The sequence below is a fragment of the Cervus canadensis genome, chromosome 4 (assembly GCF_019320065.1).
Source record: "Cervus canadensis isolate Bull #8, Minnesota chromosome 4, ASM1932006v1, whole genome shotgun sequence".
Classification (NCBI taxonomy): Eukaryota; Metazoa; Chordata; class Mammalia; order Artiodactyla; family Cervidae; genus Cervus; species Cervus canadensis.
The window spans coordinates 93,724,520-93,744,441 of NC_057389.1; the positions used below are offsets into that span (position 1 = coordinate 93,724,520).

Genomic DNA, 19,922 nt, shown 5'->3' on the forward strand with positions numbered 1-19,922 from the left:
ATGGAGGCACTATTAGTTTATGTGACTTGCCCAAGGTCATGCCGCTGGTCCACGGGAGAGCTGGGCCTCTGTTTCAGGCAGCCTGGCTCTGTAAATGCCCAGTGATGCTGACACCAGCTCCCTTCCAGTGTGAGAGACAGTGTGAGAGAAGAGATGAGACGGGGAAGGAAGCCAGGTGGAGCTAGATAGCAGAGGATGAGCTGATGCAGGAACATCGGGCAGACTTTTTGACTGGGATCCATAATAAGAAATACATCTGTAGAGATGTGGGTGGGCCTAGAGTCTGCAGGACAGAGTCAACTGTCAGAGAGAGAAAAACAAATATTGTTTATTAATACATATATGTGGAATCTTTAAAAAAAATTGTGAGGAATCTATTTGCAGGGCAGGAATAGAGAAGCAGACATAGAGATCAGACATGTGGACATGGTGGGGGGAACGGAAGGGGGGATGAATTGAGAGATTAGAACTGACATATATACACTAGGGCTTCCCAGGTGGCGCTAGAACCTGCCTGTCATGCAGAAGACATGAGACCTGGGTTTGATCTCTGGGTCAGGAAGGTCTTCTGGAGGAGGGCATGGCAACCCACTCCAGTAGTTGGGCTTCCCATTCCAGAAGCCCAAGAATACTGGAGTGGGTAGCCTAATCCCTTCTCCAGCGGATCTTCCCAACCCAGGAACCAAACTGGGGTCTCCTATATTGCTTCCCTTGTGGCTCAGCTGGTAAAGAATCTGCCTGCAATGTGGGACACCTGGGTTCGATCCCTGGGTTGGGAAGATCCCCTGGAGAAGGGAAAGGCTACCCACTCCAGTGTTCTGGCCTGGAGAATTCCATGGACTGCATAGTCCACAGGATCACAAAGTGTCAGACATGACTGAGTGACTCACTTTAACTCCTGCATTGCAGGCAGATTCTTTACCAACTGAGTTATGAGGGAATAAAAAAGAAATACATTGTACACTGTGACTAGCTATGTGCTTAGGTGTGTGTATATATAAAAACACTTTTGTAAAGTCATTTACCCCTGCTGCACCCACTGTGCCCTGATGCTTTATTCTGTAATCCTCTTACATTTTTGATGCTGTTGACAACCCACTAAATTGGGTTTCTATCTGCTTTTTCTATGGAACAGCTATAAACTTGGACCAAGTGCACTAGAACAGTCTCTCAATTGGGCACAGAGGTCAGTATATCTGGGTCTGGATCATTCTTTGTTGTGGGAGCACTTTCCTGTGCATTGGAAGGTATTAAGCAGCATCCCTGGTCTCTACCCACAAGATACCAATAGCAACCGACCCTCAAGTCATGACAACCAAAAATGTCTCCATGAGTACATGCTCAGTCATGTCTGATACTTGGCAACCCCATGGACTGTAGCCCGCCAGGCTCCTCTGCCCATTGGATTTCCCAGGCAAGAATACTGGAGTGGGTTGCCATTACTTTCTCCCAGGGATCTTCCCGACCCAGAGATGGAAGCCAAGTCTCCTGCGTCTCCTGTTCTGGCAGGCAGATTCTGTACCACTGAGTCACTCTGGGAAGCCACCTGGGAATCCCCAAAGTGCCTCCAGACATTGCCAAATGCAGCCTGTCATAGTACCTGGAAATAGTAAGTATGCAGGAAATATTTGCTGCATGAATAATAAAGGCAAAAAAATCTCACTTGATGAGACTTACTGGTCTACAGCCTCATTCCCCAGTCATGACAGCTGCTCTGATAGCCTAAGGGGATGCTAGTTCATCTGCTCTGTCCAAAGCAGAACCCAAGCTCAGGTGTTGCAGCACTGACAGGAAGACAAGCAGAGCATCTTTTCCGACAGTTGCGGCTTCGCTGAGAGCCCCAGGACAAGCTCAGTCCTGAGCGCTCCCCAGGCTCTGACAGAAGCCTCCAGCCTGCCTCCTCTCCCTCGGCATCCTTTCTCTATCACCGCAGGGCCTTCTGAAGAAACCTCTGGGTTTGTATCAAGTGGTACCCACAGATATCTCTTCTTCAGCCAGGGTTCGGTCCCCAGTCCTGTCATGAGTCCTGCTTTGGGGACATCCTTGGGGACAATGTTCAACCTATCTTTTTGAGGCCCTGTTTCCTTCACAGTTGTGTCTCTGAAAGCGTGGCTCATCTGGGACATGAACTTTGGAGGATGCTTCAGAGACAAAGGACTGTTTCTCTAAAAAAAAAAATTCTGTTTTGGAGTATAGTTGATGCATGGCAACCCACTCCAGTATTCTTGCCTGGAAAAGCCCATGGACAGAGGGACCTGGCGGGCTCCAGTCCATGGGGTCAAAAAGAGTCAGATACAACTGAGTGACTAAGCATACACATAGTTGATTTATTGGATTGTCCTAAAAGTTTGTAAAGATTTTTCCATGAGATGTTACAGAAAAACCAGATGAACTTTTTGGCCAACCCGGTACAAGGCTGTGTTAGTTTCAGGTGTGCGACAAGGTGAATCAGTTATTTGTTGTTCAGTCACAAAGTCGTGTCCAACTCTTTGCAAACATGTGAACTGGGAAGCATGCCAGGCTTCCCTGTCCGTCACCATCTCCCCGAGTTTACTCAAACTCATGTCTGTTGAGTCGGTGATACCATCCAAACATCTCAACCTCTGTTGCTCCCTTCTCCTCTTGCCCTCTATCTTTCCCAGCATCAAGGTCTTTTCCAATGAGTCCACTCTTCCCACCAGGTGGCCAAAGTACTGGAGCTTCAGCTTCAGCATCAGTCCTTTCAATGAATATTCAGGGCTGGTTTTCCTTTAGGATTGACTGGTTTGATCTCCTTGCTGTCTAAGGAACTCTCAAGACTATTCTCCAGCACCACAGTTCAAAAGCATCATTTCTTTATGATCCGACACAGTCCTCTTTATGGTCCAACTCTCACACCCATACATGACTATTGGAAAAACCATAGCTTTGACTATATAGACCTCTGTTAGCAAAGTGACGTCTCTGCTTTTTAATACACTGTCTAGGTTTGTCATAGCTCTTCTTCCAAGGAACAAGCATATTTTAATTTCTTGGCTGCAGTCACCATCTGCAGTGATTTTGGAGCCCAAGAAAATAAAGTCTGTCACTGTTCCCATTTTTTCCTCATCTATTTGCCATGAAGTGATGGGTCCAGATGCCATGATCTTAGTTTTTTTAATGTTGAGTTTTAAGCCAGATTTTTCACTCTCCTCTTTCACCCTCATCAAGAGGCTCTTTAGTTCCTCTTAGTTTTCTTCCATTAGAGTGGTATCATCTGCATATCTGAGGTTGTTGATATTTCTCCCAGGAATCTTGATTCTACCTCATGAGTCATCCAGCCCAGCATTTCACATGATGTATTCTGCATAAAAGTTAAATCAGTAATAGTACTCTTGTCTGGGAAATCCCATGGACAGAGGAACCTCATGGGCTACAGTCCATAGGGTCACAAAAGAGTCAAGACACAACAACAATAATAATGGTTAAGACTCCACACTTCCAACTCCCCTCCATGCAGGGGGCATGGGTTCCATTCCTAGTTGGGGAACTGAGATCTCACAAGCTGCAGGTGAGGCCAATAAAAAAGAAAGAAAGAAAAAAGACAATTCAGTAAAGACAGAAGAGTGAATACAATAACAGAAGCTGAATCTTAAATAATGAATAGGTGTTAATTTGTGTAAAGGGCATGGTGATCATTGGAAAGATGAGTGAAGGATTATGCTATTGGGCTGGGGAACTGTGAGAACATAGCTGCGGTTTAAAGAAGATGAGAGGACTGGTTTTGTGGGATATAAGGACAGAGCAGAGAGCCTCACCCTCAGCGCTATTGATGTTGTTGTTTAGTCACTCAGTTGTGTCCAACTCTCTGTGACCCCATGGACTGTAGCCCACCAGGCTCCTCTATCCATGGGATTCTCCAGGCACGAATACTGGAGTGGACTGCCATGCCCTTGTCCAGAGTATCTTGATGACCCAGGGGTTGAATCCGTGTCTCCTGCATCTCCTGCATTGGCAGGCAGATTCTTTACTCTAAGCCACCAGGGACCCCACTGTTGAGATTGAGGCCAAGTAATTCTTTGCAGTGGGGGCTATGCATTACAGTTGTTAGAAGCATCCCTAGCTTCTGACGACTAGGTGGAAGTAGATCACTAGCTGTGACAGCTAAAAGTGCATAGATAATACCTGTTCTCTGGAAGAACAATCACACCGAGATGAGAAGCACCATGTCAAGAGACACAAGGGGATGGATCATTAAGGACCATGACACACTAAGGAACTCTATCCTGTAGGCAGTGAGGATCCATTGAAAGATTTCAGAAAGGGAACTGAGAAGTGGTTAGCTTTTCATCTTCAAGAAATTTCTGTGGGTGCAACACCCTCCTGTTTCTCCTGCCCAAATTTACTTTTCTTTAAAAAAAATTTTATTGCAGTATAGCTGCATTACAATTTGTTAATTTCTTCTCTACAGTAAAGTGAATCAGCTATGCCTATATATATATATATATAATATATATATATATATATATATATATTTGTTGTTTAGTCGCTCAGTCAAGTCCGACCTTTTCAAGATCCCCATGGACTGTGTAGCCCACCAGGCTCCTCTGTCCATGGGGATTCTCCCAGGCCAAGAATACTGGAGTGGGTTGCCATTTCCTTCTCTGGGGGAATCTTTCCGACCCAGGAATCAAACCTGTGTTTCCTGCATTGGCAGGTGGGTTCTTTACCACTGCACCAACAGGGAAGCCCAGATCTAGCCATATTATCAGGTATGTTTCACATAACAGCACACAAACCAAAGATAGTCCAGAACAGATCGGAGGCTACAAATCATGTATATAGCCCCTCTTTTTTGGATTTCTTTCCCATTTAGGTCACCACAGAGCACTGAGGAGGGTTCCTTGGCCTATATGTAGGTTCTCATTAGCCATCTGTTTTATACATAGAAGTGTATATATGTCAATCTCAACCTCCCAGTTCATTCCACCCAAACTTATGTATTCTTGGTCAGAAGAGTTGCCCATGTTTCCTCCAGCCTCCACGATATAACAGTTCATACAGACCCAGGTTTGTCCAGCAGAGCCCAGAGATTCTACCTAAATCTCACCCCACAAAATAAAACTTCAGGAGCTCAGCAGTAGGCTTCCCAGATGGCACCATGATAAAGAATCCACCTGCAGTGTGGGAGACCTGGGTTCCATCCCTAGGTCGGGAAGATTCCTTAGAGGAGGAAATGGCAACTCATTCCAGTATTCTTGCCTGGAAGACCCCATGAATAGAGGAGCGTGGAGGGCTACAGACCATGGAGTCACAAAGAGTCTCATATGACTGAGCACACATGCAAAGCAAAGTAGGTCTGTAGCAGCCAACTCCACTCAGAAAACTATTGTTTTTTCTTTTAAAACATTATTTATTTATTTTTGACCGCTCTGGATCTTTGTTGCTGTCCGAGGGCTTTCTCTAGTTGCAGAAAGTGGGGCTACTCTTCTTTGCTGTGCTCGGGCTTCTCACTGTGGAACATGGGTTCTAGAACACTGGCTCAGTAGTTGTAGCACACAGGCTTAGTTGCCCCTTGGCATGTGGGATCTTCCCAGAACCGAGGATCGAACCCATGTCCCCTTTATTGGCAGGTGGATTCTTTACCACAAGGGAAGTTCCAGAGGACTAGTCTTAAACTTGAACACCAAGAGATAACGATGATCCATCCCTAATTGAACCCACAGGCCCCACTGCATCAACGACGTCTACCCAGTCCTTGACAAGCCCAGGCAGCAACATCCACATCACATGGGAGAATTCTAGACCCACAGGAACCACAGATTCAACCAGCATCAGCAAAACCAGTACTTTAACTTCTGGAGAACAAAGGAGTCCTGAGAACATCAACCTTACCAGTGTTTCAGGAGTGACAACCACATCTCCTTCTACCATCTTTGTCCCAAGGAACACCATCAACCATCCAACAATGGCTGAAAACGAGACCAAGGGAAATTTGAGTGCCTCTATAGCTCCACCTGAGACCTCTGTGACTGAAAGAAGAAACAGTTGGGGTACCACCTCTAACACCTCAGATTTGAGCACTGTTGACAGCCAGCAAGAAAGTTTTACTCAGGTCTCTCCATCACACACAGCAGGGGAGCTCAGAAGTCCTGACACCACTGCTGATGGAAACAGCCCCAGCACAACTGCCCCCAGGAGCTCTGACGTCTCCAGGACACTAGATTCCAGCACCCCATCAGAAGAAATGTGGACCGGCGCAGGTACAAGTGAACTGCAGTCCACCTGGGGGACAGAGACAAGTCCTATAGAGGAAACACTGGCTATTGAGACAGACCCTATCCACACCTCCCTTAATAACTGGGTGGTTTCTGAGTCCACCGAGCCAAGCATAAGCTTCCCTGAAACAGCATCACCTGGAGAAACATCTTCAGACACACCCACCCTAGAAGCCACAGCTAGCCCAACCCCTGAAGAGGTTACACCTTCCACTGAGATCACATGGACAGGAGACCGTGACACAGGTATCAGTCAGGATACGACATCCCTACCTACAGGAGCCACAGCTCCATCTGAAACAGCTACAGATTTGACTCCAGGCTTCGGTTCTGCCCCTGTGTCCATGTTGACAACAGTGACCATGCTGGATCCTGGCTCAAGTGCTCCAGGAGGGACAACCCCAATATCAAGCAAGACTTCTTCCAAAATGCCTGGGAAGCCGGATTCTAAGGAAAGAACCAGCGGGGTTCTGACTGTATCCAACGCTGAGCATCACTTCTCCTCTCCTGACACCAGCCCACCAGGAGACCTCATGACCCCCACCAGCGTTGCTCTGTTCTTGTCCACTTCCATTACTGATCCTACAGGATCCAGCCCATCTTCAGACCACATGGTCGCCTCCTCCAAGGACACAGAGACCCCTGGGAGCACAGGAAGGACAGAGCCAAACTCAGCTTTTCCTCTTTCCAGAGCATCAAGTCATACAGAAACCAGTGCTGAAAGAGTCAGAGGTACGACTTCCCCTCTGGGCCACCCATCTCCCTCAGGGGAAGGGACAACAAGGAGTGTCTTCACACTTAGCACATCCCCTGATGCCACAGACTCACCCAGCATCTCCACAGTCAGCACCTTGGCTTGGGAAGGGTCATCTGGACCAGGCACCCCCAGCATCACCCAGGTTCCAAGAGTGAAAACCACATCCCCTTCCACCACCTCTGTCTCAGAGGAGACCAATATCCATCCATCATTAACTGGAAATGAGACCAAGGAAACCTTCAGTGGATCTACAGCTCCACCTGAGGTCTCTGTTCCTGGAAGGGAGAGTAATTGGATGACCACCTCTGCCCCTTCCCCAAATTTGAGCACCACTAACAGCAGAGAGACAAGTACAGCTCAGGTCTCTCCATTACACCCAGGGAGGGTGCTCAGAAGCCCCCACACCATTTCTGAAAGGCATATCCCCAGCACAGCTCACCCTGAGAGCTCTGACTTCTCCAGGACTCCTGTTTCCAGCACCTCAGCCAAAGCATCATGGAGCAGTGCAGGTACAGGTCAACACTTACCTGGATCCCAGCTCACCAGGTGGACAGAGACAAGCCCTGGAATAAAGATAGTGACCAGTGAAACTGGTCCTGTCACCATTTCCCCTGGTACCTGGGGGGTTGTTGGCTCCACCACCCCAAGGTCAAGCTCCACTGAAACAGCATCACCCAGAGAAACATCTTCAGACACTCCCATCCCAGAAGCCACAACCAGACAAACAGCTAAGGAGTTTACGTCTCTAACCGAGATCTCACGGACAGGTGACAGTGATACAAGGACCAGCCAGGGTACAACCTACCTAACTAGCAGAGACACAGCTTCCTCTGAAACAGCTACACATTTGACCCCAGCCGTCAGCAGTGCCCCAGTGTCCACGGCTACAGCAGTGATCACAGGTGCTCTTGGCTCAAGTGCTCCAGCAGGGACAACCCCCACATCAAGCAAGGTTTTTTCCAAAATACCTGAGATGTTGTCTACAGGGAAGCCAGATTCTAGGGAGGAAACCAGCCAGCTTCTGACTCCATCCAACCCTGGACATCACTTCTCCTCTCCCAATGGCACCCCTGTAGGAGACAGCGTGATACCCACCAGCCCTCCTCTGCTGTTGTCCACCTCAGGTCCTGGTGATACAGCACGGATCGGCACAGCTTCAGACCACACAGTCACCTCCTCCATGCACACAGAAACCACAGCAAAGACAGAGCCCAGCTCAGCTTTCCCTATTTTCCAAACACTAACTGATGCAGAAACTAGTGCCAAAAGAGTCAGAGGTACCACTTTCCTTCTGGGCCACCCATCTCCATCAGGGGAAGGGACAGCAAGGACTGTCTTCATGCTTAGTACGTCCCCTGATGCCACAGACTCACCTAGCATCACAACAGCCAGCACCTTGGTTTCGGAAGTTTCAGCTGGTCTGGCCACCCTCAGCATCACCCAGTTTCCAGGAGTGAAAACCACATCCCCTCCCACCACCTCCGTCTCAGAAGAGACCAGCACTCATCCATCTATGACTGAGAAACATACCAGAGAAACTTTGACAGCACCTGTGGCTCCATCTGTGACCTCTGCTCCTGGAAGGGAGAATAATTCGGCCACCACCTCTGCCCCCTCCCCAAGCTCCAGTTCTGTGGACGGCAGGGGGACAAGCTCAATTCAGGTCTCAAAATCCCATCCAGGATGGGAGCTCAGAACACCACACACCACTTCTGAAAGACACAGCCCCAGCACAACTGCCCCTGAGAGCTCAGACACCTCCAGGACACTTGATTCCAGCACCCCAAGAGAAGCATCATGGACCAATGCAGGTACAAGTGAACCCTCAACTGAACCCCAGCCCACTTGGAAGACAGAGACAAGTTCTGGAGAGGAGACACTGACCAATGAGACAGGCCGTATCAGCACCTCCTATGATACCTGGGTGGATTCTGAGTCCACTGAGCCAAGTATAAGCTTCACTGAAACAGCATCACCTGGAGAAACTGCTTCAGACACACCCACCCTAGAAGCCCCAACCGGACAAACCACCGAGGAGTTTACGTCTCCCACTGAGATCGCTCAGACAGGTGACAGCGACACAAGGACCAGCCAGGATACAACCTACCTAACTAGCAGAGACACAGCTTCCTCTGAAAGAGCTACACATTTGACCCCGGCCGTCAGCAGTGCCCCAGTGTCCACGGCTACAGCAGTGACCATAGGGGCTCCTGGCTCAAGTGCTCCAGCAGGGACAACCCCCACATCTACCAAGGTTTCTTCTGCAATTCCAGAAGTCTTATCTACAGGGAATCCTGATTCTGGGGAGCCAAGCAGCTGGGGTCTGACCCCATCAACCTCCAGACACCATTTTTCCTCTCCTGAAACCAGCCCTGCAGGAGATATCACAAAAAGCACCATCCCTCCTCTGTTGATGTCCACTTCAATTCCTGATGATACAGCATCAGGGCTCGGCATATCCTCAGGTCTTAAATTCACCTCCTCTGTGCACACAGAGACCCCTGAGACCACAGCGAAGACAGAGACCAGCTCGGCCTTCCCTCCCTCCAGTACGCTCAGTAATGCAGAAACAGGTACTGGAAGAGTCAGAGGTATGACTTCCACTCTGCTTCTCTTCTCTATTGGGCAAAGAGACAAACGTGTCCTCAGGCTTGGCATCTCTCTTGATATCACAGGTTCACCCACCCTCCCCACACACACCCCCTTGGCTCCAGAGGGGTCAGCTAATCCTCGTCCCCTCAACCTTGTCAGTATTTCTCAAAAGAAATCCACTTTCTCTCTTCACCCCTTCTTCCTCAGCAAGACCAACAGCCACCTATTTATTGTTAACACTGTTGAGTCGCTAAGTCGTGTCCGACTCTTTTGTGATCCCATGGACTGTACCCACCAGGCTCCTCTGTCCATGGCCTTCTCCAGGCAAGAATGCTGGAATGGGTTGCCAGTTCCTTCTTCAGATGATCTTTCTGACCCAGGGATCGAACCTGTGTCTCCTGCATTGGCAGGCGGATTCTTTACCACTGAGCCAGCTGGGAAGCCCCACCTACTGGAGAGGAAAGCAAGGGAAATTTTGAATCTATCCGTGTCTCAACCTGAGACCCCCTACTTGCAGTTTAACCACCACCTAGGTCATCACCTCTGCCCCCTACCCACCGCTTCCTCACCATGGAAACACAGCACACATTCAACTCAGTTTTCTTCATCCCACCTAGGGAGTTAGCTCAGAGACACAAGCAGTGCCTCAGTTACAGACTCCACCAGGACAGCCCTTCTCGCCCATCTAGGACTTCTGATTTGCTTCTGCAGCAGTGATATCCAACAATGGCACTTTTATTTATTTCACTGTATGTCTAAACATATTTCACTGTATGTCTAAAGAATCTGGCCAGCGACCAGTTTAATTTTTTATTTAATAATTTATTTATTTATTTCTGACTATGCTGGGTCTTTGTTGCTGCAAGGGCACTTCTCTAGTTGTGGGGAGCAGACGCTACTCTCTAATAGCAGTGCTCGGGCTTCTCGTTGCTGTGGCTTCTCTCTTTGCGGAGCACAGACTCTAGTATGTGCACGTTTGCAGTTCCTGGGCTCTGGATCACAGGCTCAATATTTGTGTTGCAGGGGCTTAGTTGCTCCCAGGCACATGGGATCTTCCTGGACCAGAAATCAAACCTGTGTTGCCTGCATTGTCAGGTGGATTCTTAATCACTAGGCCACCAGGGAAGCCCCAGAGACCAAGTTTTGAACTTCAGACAAGATAACGTTTGGGCTTCCCTGCTGACTCAGATGGTAAAGACTCCGTCTGCAATGTGGAAGACCCAGATTGAATCCCTGAGTTGGGACGATCCCCTGGAGGAGGGCATGGCAACCCGCTCCTGTATTCTTGCTTGGAAAATTCCATGGACAGAGGAGCCTAATAGACTACAGTCCATGGTGTCTCAGAGTCAGACATAACTGAGCGACTAACAATTTCATTTCAACACTTTCAAGATGATGTTTCACACCAACCACTATTTCAGCCTCTGCCTTTTCTCTCCTTGCTTCTGTGGTGGTCCCTAAACTTAATTCTCCAACAACGACCTCCATGGAAAGGACTTCTCTTAGGGAAGCACCCATAGCCACACTCACAGCAGAGACACAAGTGGCCCACTCACTGTTCATTCTCTAGCTCCCACCAATGTAAAATCCACAAGGGGCTCTGAGTGTGAAAGAAAGATGGGAACAAGCCACTTGCCCATTGGAACCACATCTCCCTGTGAGACATCTACAGATTTTTCTTGGCCAAGAACAGTGTCCTAAACTCAATGTCTCCATTTCAGTCAGTGGGTGCTTCTAGCTCCAGCCCTCAAGCCAATTAGTTGGCACATTTTCTTTTTTTTTTTTAATTTTATTTATTTTTTGAACTTTTTATTTTGTATTGAAAGTGAAAGTCACTCGTCACGTCCAACCCTTTGTGACCCCATGGAATATTCCATGGAATTCTCCAGGCCAGAATACTGGAGTGGGTTGCCGTGCCCTCCTCCAGGGGATCTTCCCAACCCAGGGATCGAATCCAGGTCTCCTGCATTGCAGGTGGATTCTTTACCAGCTGAGCCACAAGGGAAGCCCAAGAATACTGGAGTGGGTAGCCTATCCCTTCTCCAGAGGATCTTCCCGACCCAGGAATCAAACCAGGGTCTCCTGTATCGCAGGCAGATTCTTTACCAGCTGAGTTACCAGGGAAGCCCATTTTGTATTGGTATATAGCCAACTAAAATGTTGTGATAGCTTAGGGGAACAGTGACGGGACTCAGCCATACATATACATGTGTCCATTCTCTCCTAAACTACCCTCCCCTCCAGGCTGCCGTGTAACATTGAGCAGAGATCCCTGTGCTATACAGTAGGTCCTTGCTAGTTATCCATTTTGTCAACTTATTTTTTAATTTTTATTTTTTTTAACACCAAAAACATTTTGTGTCGGGATATAGCTGGATTAACAATGTTGTGATAGTTTCAGGTGAACAGCAAAGGGACCCAGCCACACATATACATGTGCCCATTCTCCCCCAAACTCCCCTCCCATCCAGGCTGCCACTTAACATTGAGCAGAGTTCCATATGCTATACAATAGCTCTTTGTTGGTTATCCATTTTAAATATAGCAGTGTGTACATGACCTTCCCAGTGTCCCTAACTATCCCTTCCCCTGGCAACCATAAGTTCATTTTTAAGTCTGAGTCTCTTTCTGTTCTGTAAGTTCATTTGAATCATTTATTTTTAGATTCTACATATAAGGGATATCATATGATATTTCAAATGGCATTATTTAATTCTTTTTAATGACTGAGTAATATTCCATTGTATATATGTACCACCTTTTTCTTTCTTTCCTTTTTTTGCCATGGGTCTGGCTTGTAGGATCTTAGTTCCCCAACCAAGGATCCCGCCTGCACCCCTGGCAGTGAAAGTGAGTCCTAACCCCTGGACCACCAGGGAATTCCCAGTTGGCACATTTTCTGATGCACTCTATCATTTGACCCCTAGTGGGATTACACTTTCTGGGATTGGAACCAGCCCACCTCTGGCTCCACAAACAGTTGCAATTCACTCATCTCCTGCGCCTGGCTCTGCTAGAAGCAACCGGCTCTGTATTTCATCCTCATCTCCTTCAGTTCTCATTTACAAAGTCACAGTGACCATATTTTTCAGTAGGAGAGTCACCACAAGCATGTTAAAGGATAAAACTGAAACTAGTAAATGGGAACAGTTCAAGTTACCTTCTATGACTTCCTTATCATCAAGGCATATCCCCACAAGTGTTGATATACGGAAGCATACCTCTGGTCCCCATGGGTATTCCACCTCATTCCCTCAATGGAGTTGTCAGAAGGGAGAGTCTATACCCATAGCATCCACCTAATTTTAATTTTATTTATTTATTTGGCTGAGGTGTGTCTTAGTTGCAGCATGCGAACTCCTAGTTACAGCATGCGAACTCTTAGTTGCAGCGTGTGGGATCTAGTTCCCTGAGCAGGGATCGAACCCCTGCACCCTGCATTGGGAGCTCTGAGTCTTAGCCACTAGACCACCAGAGAAATCCCCACCCACAGAACCTAACTTTTAATCAACTAACACATCCAACTTCACATCCACACATCCACAGCCTTCACATACCAGCTCCAAGAATGCCAGAACCACCAACCTCATCTCCTGCGCCCGGCTCTGCTAGAAGCAGCCAGCTCCTTGTTTTGTGCTCATCTCCCCTGCTCACACAAAGTCTCTGCAGTATCCTTCACCTCCCCTTTCAGTTTCCACTTATCTCATAGGTTCATTCTACTATCTATATGCAACTAGTGACATTTTTAGCATCCTTGAGCCCAGATTCAGGTCCTGCCAGCCAGAGCCTAGCTTTTCCCTCCCCAGCAGTAGAGTGTGTGTGATAATAATTATAAAAGAATGATAAAATAAAATGACAAAATGAGTAATCAAGAAATATTTTTACATGTTAACTAACCAGATATAATAACTCCAGATATTATTCTGATTTTACTTATGTGGAGTCCAAACCATAGGAGTGAAAAATTAAACAATGGTGAATTCACACATTATAAGTGATGGAGGCACTTCCCTGATTATCCAGTAGTTGAGCCAAGGGTGCAGGTTCAATCTCTGGTTGGGAAACTAGGATTCCACATGCCACAGTGTGGCCATAAATAAATAATAAAGGAGAATCTGGTGTTTTTTAATTTTACTTATTCAGTGGTTTATTTTTGGCTGTGCTGGGTCTTCGTTGCTGTGTGCTGGCTTTCTCTAGTTGCAGCAAGTGGGGGTTACTCTCTAGTTGCAGTAAATGGGCTTCTCATTGTGGTGGCTTCTCTTGTTGTGAAGCACAGGCTCTAGGCATGCAGGCTTCAGTAGTTGCAGCTCCCAGGCTTTAGAGCACAGGCTCAGTAGTTGTGATACATGGACTTAGTTGCTCCATGGCACGTGGGAAATTCCCAGACCAGGGATCAAACTTATGTCCATGTCTTGCATTGGATTGCAGACTCTTAACTACTGCAGCACCAGGGAAGCCCTCAATATGTTTTTTTAAGTGATGGAGACATACTATCACAAATGTTTTTGCTTGAGGCCAATACATTCAGCAGTCCCACTATTTTCCACAATTAAGACCCAGGTCATATTGTGGGTTTGATTTCATGCCAATAAGAGAATCATTCCTTCCAGAGTGCCTTCTCAGAGGCAGATGAGGCTCGGATACTGAGCCAGGATCTAGCAAGAGCATTTCTTGTGGATGTGCATCTTAGGGAATGGGAGACTGACACTTCTGTCCCCTTTTTCCTCAGGGTCAGTGGCAACCACCACCGTGGATCTGAGGGACACGGAACCTGGAGGCACCACACTGCCAAAGGGGAGCTTCACATCCCTGGAGACCATCAGTCTGGGTATGTGTGATCATATTTTGGTACATAATGCTTGAGTCTTTTCTCCTGGTCTTTGGAGTAACAGGCTTCCCTGATGGCTGAGCAGTAAAGAATCTTCCTGCCAATATAGGAGATGCAGATTTGATCCCTCAGTCAGCAAGATCCTCTGGAGTAGGAAATGGCAACCCACTCCAGTATTCTTGCCTGGGGAATTCCATGGACAGAGGAGCCTAGTGGGCTATAGTCCATGGGGTTGCAAAGAGTCGGACGTGACTGAGTGACTAACAGTTTCACTTTGAAGTAAGATAATTGATTGTCTATGTTCCAGATTCTAGTAGATAATCACAACTTTCTACTTTTGTACTCAGAGGCTATTGATACTCATTTTTAGGGAGATTTCTAATCTGACCTCTAACATGAATTGCTTCTGTTTGGTTGTTTATATCCACAAGACCCAATTGCTTCCACTTAGGAATGAATATAGTGACTCTACAAGTCAGTGGACAAGTATGAAGGGCTTTCCTAAAACAGGCACTATCTATCTTATAGATCAGGGGGTGCCATGAGCAGGAAACATAAAATGAGATGCCATAGGTTTATTTTATAGGACAATTAGTTACTAAGATGATTATAACATAAAGTGAAAGAATTCTTGTCCACTGTTACAGCTTTCGATACATGGCTTGTAGTTGAGAGGAGGTATTCACTTAAAATGCTTAGAATGATGCAAAACTTCACTGAGAGTTTGTCTAGGACATTCTTGAAAGTTTATACTTTTATCATTTTTTTTACATGTGCTGTTTCTTTGAAGTAGCTTAATGTTTGAAATTATTTTGTGGAATTTTTTTTTAGTAAATATTCAAATGTGGCAATAGTGTCTTTTAAATATCCCCAAGCCCATGAGTCTTTGAAAATATTTTTTATATATACAGTAATGTTACATGTAAATATATAAGTGGTACAAGTTTAAAGAATGTTGATGTTCCATGTTTTTTCCTGATATATTGTCTAATTGTTTACAGTTCTGAAGAATTCTAATAAAAGTATAAATATATGATAATAATTTGACATGTCCCTCTGTGCTAGAAGATAAAAGATTTCTGTTCTTTTTTGATGAGAGAAGTGAAAGTGTATAAAAATATATAGGAAGAAGGGGACTTTCTTGGGGGTACAGTAGTTAAGAATCAACCTGCTAAGGCAGGAGACACAAGTTCAATCCCTGGTCCAGGAAAATTTCACACACCATGGGGCAATTAAGCCTGTGCACCACAACTGCTGAAGCCCACACACCCTAGAGCTCATGCTCCACAAGAGAACTCACTGCAATGAGAAGCCTAGGCACCATAACTAGAGAGTAGCCCCTGCTTGCTGCAACGAGAGAACGCTTACATACAGCAACGAAGACCCACCATAGCCAAAATATATTTAAATAAATAAAGAAAAAGAACAGAATAAACTCAAAGTATAAGGAAGGAAATAAAAGTTTAAAAAAGAGGAGCAATATCCTCCCTTGTTCCATAGGGAATATTCAATGAGTCAGCTCAATTCTGATTCTTAAGACAATTGAAATGGACTTATCCACATAGCTTGGCTCCATAGGAAGGACCATAATGAACATGTATGCCCTTTTGAGCACATGTCCCACCAGCCTTCAAGACTCTGCAACCAGCTTTGTTATGATCACCAAAGTAACCCCAAGTTGGGCCTTCCCTGGCAGTCCAGTGGTTGAGACTCCACGCTTCCACTGCAAGGGTCATGGGTTTGATTCCTGGTCAGGGAATTAAGATCCCACATGCTGAGCAGTGTGGCCAAAAAAAAGGTAACCAAATGTTCAGTGACAGATAAATCTGAACTCAGAACCATGATATGGGTCAGCTCCAGAGTCATTCCTTCCATTGCCCTGAGTAAAAAGACAATGACAGCTAAATAGCAGTTATAATACATAGACCTGTGGGTGACGCTTATTCCTCTGCTAGCCCAAGGTCAGAGCAGATAGCCGGAAGTGACCTGACACTGAGTGGATACAGACACAGCTATTACCACCTCCAGAGCCTACATTATTTCAACCTTAGACTTCAGGTAGACCAGAAGACTCAACCACTATCAGCCTTATCAGTGTTGTGAGAGAGACTACTGGCTACCTTCTCTTCAATGGGGCCAAAGTCTGAGTCCATCACAGGACAGGAGACCATTGAAACTACATCTCCACCTGGGGCCCTTTCTGTGACATCATTTCCTGCAGAGCTAACAATCAAGGGTGGGGACCTCACTCAGGAGGTCATCACCTCCAGTCCCAAGGGAGCGAGGTCAGTTTCACCTTTAATGCCTACCCCACAGAGGAGGCTTCAAAACCACACACAGCACCCAAGCACCAGGGACTTTTCCATGGACTTCCACAGGCACAGCTGGCCACTTACATGATTTTCCTGAGGTCAATAATACAGGAAGAACATCATCCTTAGCAACGGCCACAGTAACAGGATCTACCCATCATTCTTCAATTTTCACTGGAATGATTCTGGCTGCTCTATAGTCCCCTCGTTCAGATAAAAATCACTGACCTCAGCACAAGACTAGAAGCCTTAAGTCCAAGGAACATAAGCACATCTGCTCCCACTGCAATTTTTCCTGATGACCAGGAGGTGAGCGCTCTGAGATTTCAGGTACAAACTCGACTCCCTAAGGATCTGAAATAACAGCCCTCCCTGTTTTCATTACTTCTCTTGAGCTGCCAAGCGCACAGACTGACATAATGGCTCCCCTCCAGCCTTTATGCCTGATGTCTCCACTTTGGATTTGGCCCCTAGAAGATCAGTGTCTTCAGCGTCTATAATAGGTTCAGTTCTTGTTGGAACCACAAGATCTCAAGGAGTCACCTCAGGGTCCAGTGATAACTCATCTGTCTCATTGCTGCCATTCCCTCCAAGGACCATGACAGATGGGGTCACATTGCCTCAGACAAACAGTAGCACCGAAGTGTCCATCACCGGAGATCTTGTGCTCACCAGGGGAGAGCCAGAGCAGAGCTCCATGCTCTCTCCCATCATGACTTCTATATCTTCGAGACAGAAGCCCACAGTTTCAGTGACTCTTCCTGGAGAGATCACATCTCCAGTGAGAACCCTAACCTTCAATTCAAGTGCCCAGGGACAGAGTCTAGGGGCTCCTATATTGGAGATGACAGATCCATCCATCTCTAGAAGTGAAGTACAGACAACTTTGACCACACAACTGACCACAGAAATAGCATCAATCTCTTCCATCTCCCTGGAGACAATCAAGGAGTTCTCTCACTTTCCTGGACCGCTGAAGGCCACAGAGCTTGTGGGCACAAGCACGGAATCTGGGATCAAGAAATCTCCAATTTTGATCAGTAGTTCACATGATAGACTGGCCATTTCCAAGACCACCCCAGACACAGAGATGAATCATTTGACAGAAGCAGCAGTGACCGCTCATCAGGCTATCAGTTCTGGTTCTGAGCCATGTTCCTCTGCCCTTGCACACTCAGCATCTCACAAGACCATTTCTTCAGTGGTTACTACATCCACTGTGGAGACCAGCAACCTGTCTCAGACATTTTCCACTTATCCTGTGTCTACCATGACTCAGGAAGAACGTGTTTCCACTGAAACCTCTGGGCCAAGGGAGACCTGCTCAGTCATAGAGAGAAGCATGATCGCTTCTCAGATGTATGGTGCTGCTACTACTGATGTCACCAGGAATGTGTTCACACCTCTGGACAGAATATGTAGCCCAGGCCCTACTCAGTCCTTGGGGATATCCAGTATCTTCAAAGGAACCAATGCCTACAGTTCTACCTCCTCTTCCAACAGTTCTACAACAGAATCTTTACATATTACCTTTACAACATCAACAGGTCCCACTAGGATGAAGCCTGGGGATGCAGTTGTTCTGGACAAAACAATCACAGATTTCTGGGAAGGGATACCGTTGGATATGACTAAGATGACTGCTCCTGTGAGCAGAGGTCCAGGGACACTATCATGGAGAAGCTTTTTCTCTAAAGAAGAAACCAGGTTTCTCTTTTCCCCAGTCTCTTTTCCCAGCTTCATCTTACCTTCCTCCAGTTCCTCTGAAGCACGGGAACCCACAGTCCTCATGTCACTTCCTCCTGCTTCAGAACCGACACCAGTCACATTATCCACAAACATTCAGTCTCAGAAAACCAACACTTTCCCAAGTACTGGATCCCCAGAAGATTCCTGCTGGTCCCTGAGCACTGCTACAGGAGAGGACAGGACCCCTGGGATGACCACTGCGGACATCACCCCTTCAGTGGCTAAGGATGAACCATCAAATGTCCCCATATCTGGCATAGCTGAGACCACACTTACCAAGGAGAGCTCTTCTGGTGCAGAGTTCAGATCTGCTCCAGTACCTGACAGTTCCACCCCATTTACAAGTAAGAACCCTGAATTCCTTTGCATTGGAATTCTAAGCTTTTGTGGATGTGACTGAATGGGAGAAGATGGCTGTCAGGGATCTGCTTTAATACCTCCTAGGCAAAATCTACCTTAAACAATATTTATGTATTTAGCTGTGTTGGGTCTTAGTAGCAGCATGTGGGATCTTCATTGAGTCATGTGGGATTTTTCATTTCAGTGCACAGACTTGCTATCAAATAGCATATAATATCACTTATATGTGGAATCTAAAATACAACACAAATGAGCATACCTATGAAACAGAATCAGACTTACACACATAGAGAACAGACTGTGGTTGCCAAGTGGGCCAGGAGTGGGGAGGGAAGGATTGAGAGGAGTTTGGGATTAGCAGATACAAACTACTATATATAGGATGGATAAACAACAAGGTTCTACTGTACAGCGCAGGTAACTATTCAATATGCTGTGATAAAACATAATGGAAAAGAATATGAAAAGGAATATATAATATGTATAACTGAATAATTTTGCTGTATAACAAATTAATACAACATTGTAAATTGAACATCAACAATTTTTTTTTAAAAAAAGGAAAAAATTATGTTCTTTTTTTGGTCAGAAAATTATTTTCTTGAAACCAATCAGATGAGAAGTCCCCACAATTAACAAAAAGCTTTTCATCCCTTATGACCATCTTGAGGGTTTGATTTAATATAAAATTTAATGTAAAAGAGACAGTTATTCCTTAAATCCCTTCTGAGAGATAAATGAGGGCATTGCTAATCCAGTGTCTAGTAGGAATGGTCCTCACAGATCTATATTCTTAGGGAATTCGAAGGTAACACCTCTGTCTTCTACTTCAGGGCCAGATGAGTCTGTGGGTGCTATCACCAGGGAGCCAAGTCAAGGAGAACGTGGAGGTACCGCTCGGCCAACCAGTAATCCTGCATCTCTTATGACTACGATCAGTGTGGGTAAGTAGGAGCACCATCTCTATCTCTTTTTTTAACCATTTTATTTATTTACATTTGGATCTGCTGGGTCTTTGTTGACACAGGGGCTTTTCTCTAGTTGTGGCGAGCAGGAGCTACTCTGTACTTTCGATACACGGGCTTCTC

At 46.3% G+C, this 19,922-nt stretch overlaps 1 protein-coding gene across 1 annotated transcript in view; it reads left to right on the top strand.

Moving 5' to 3' along the window:
- The window catches only part of LOC122440464 (mucin-16-like), a 115,078-nt gene that overhangs the window by 6,759 nt on the left and 88,397 nt on the right, over positions 1–19,922 (top strand). The window contains 3 exon segments of the mRNA XM_043466761.1: positions 5,685–9,584; positions 14,315–14,413; positions 19,668–19,778. Coding sequence (XP_043322696.1) covers positions 5,685–9,584; positions 14,315–14,413; positions 19,668–19,778 — 4,110 coding nt within the window.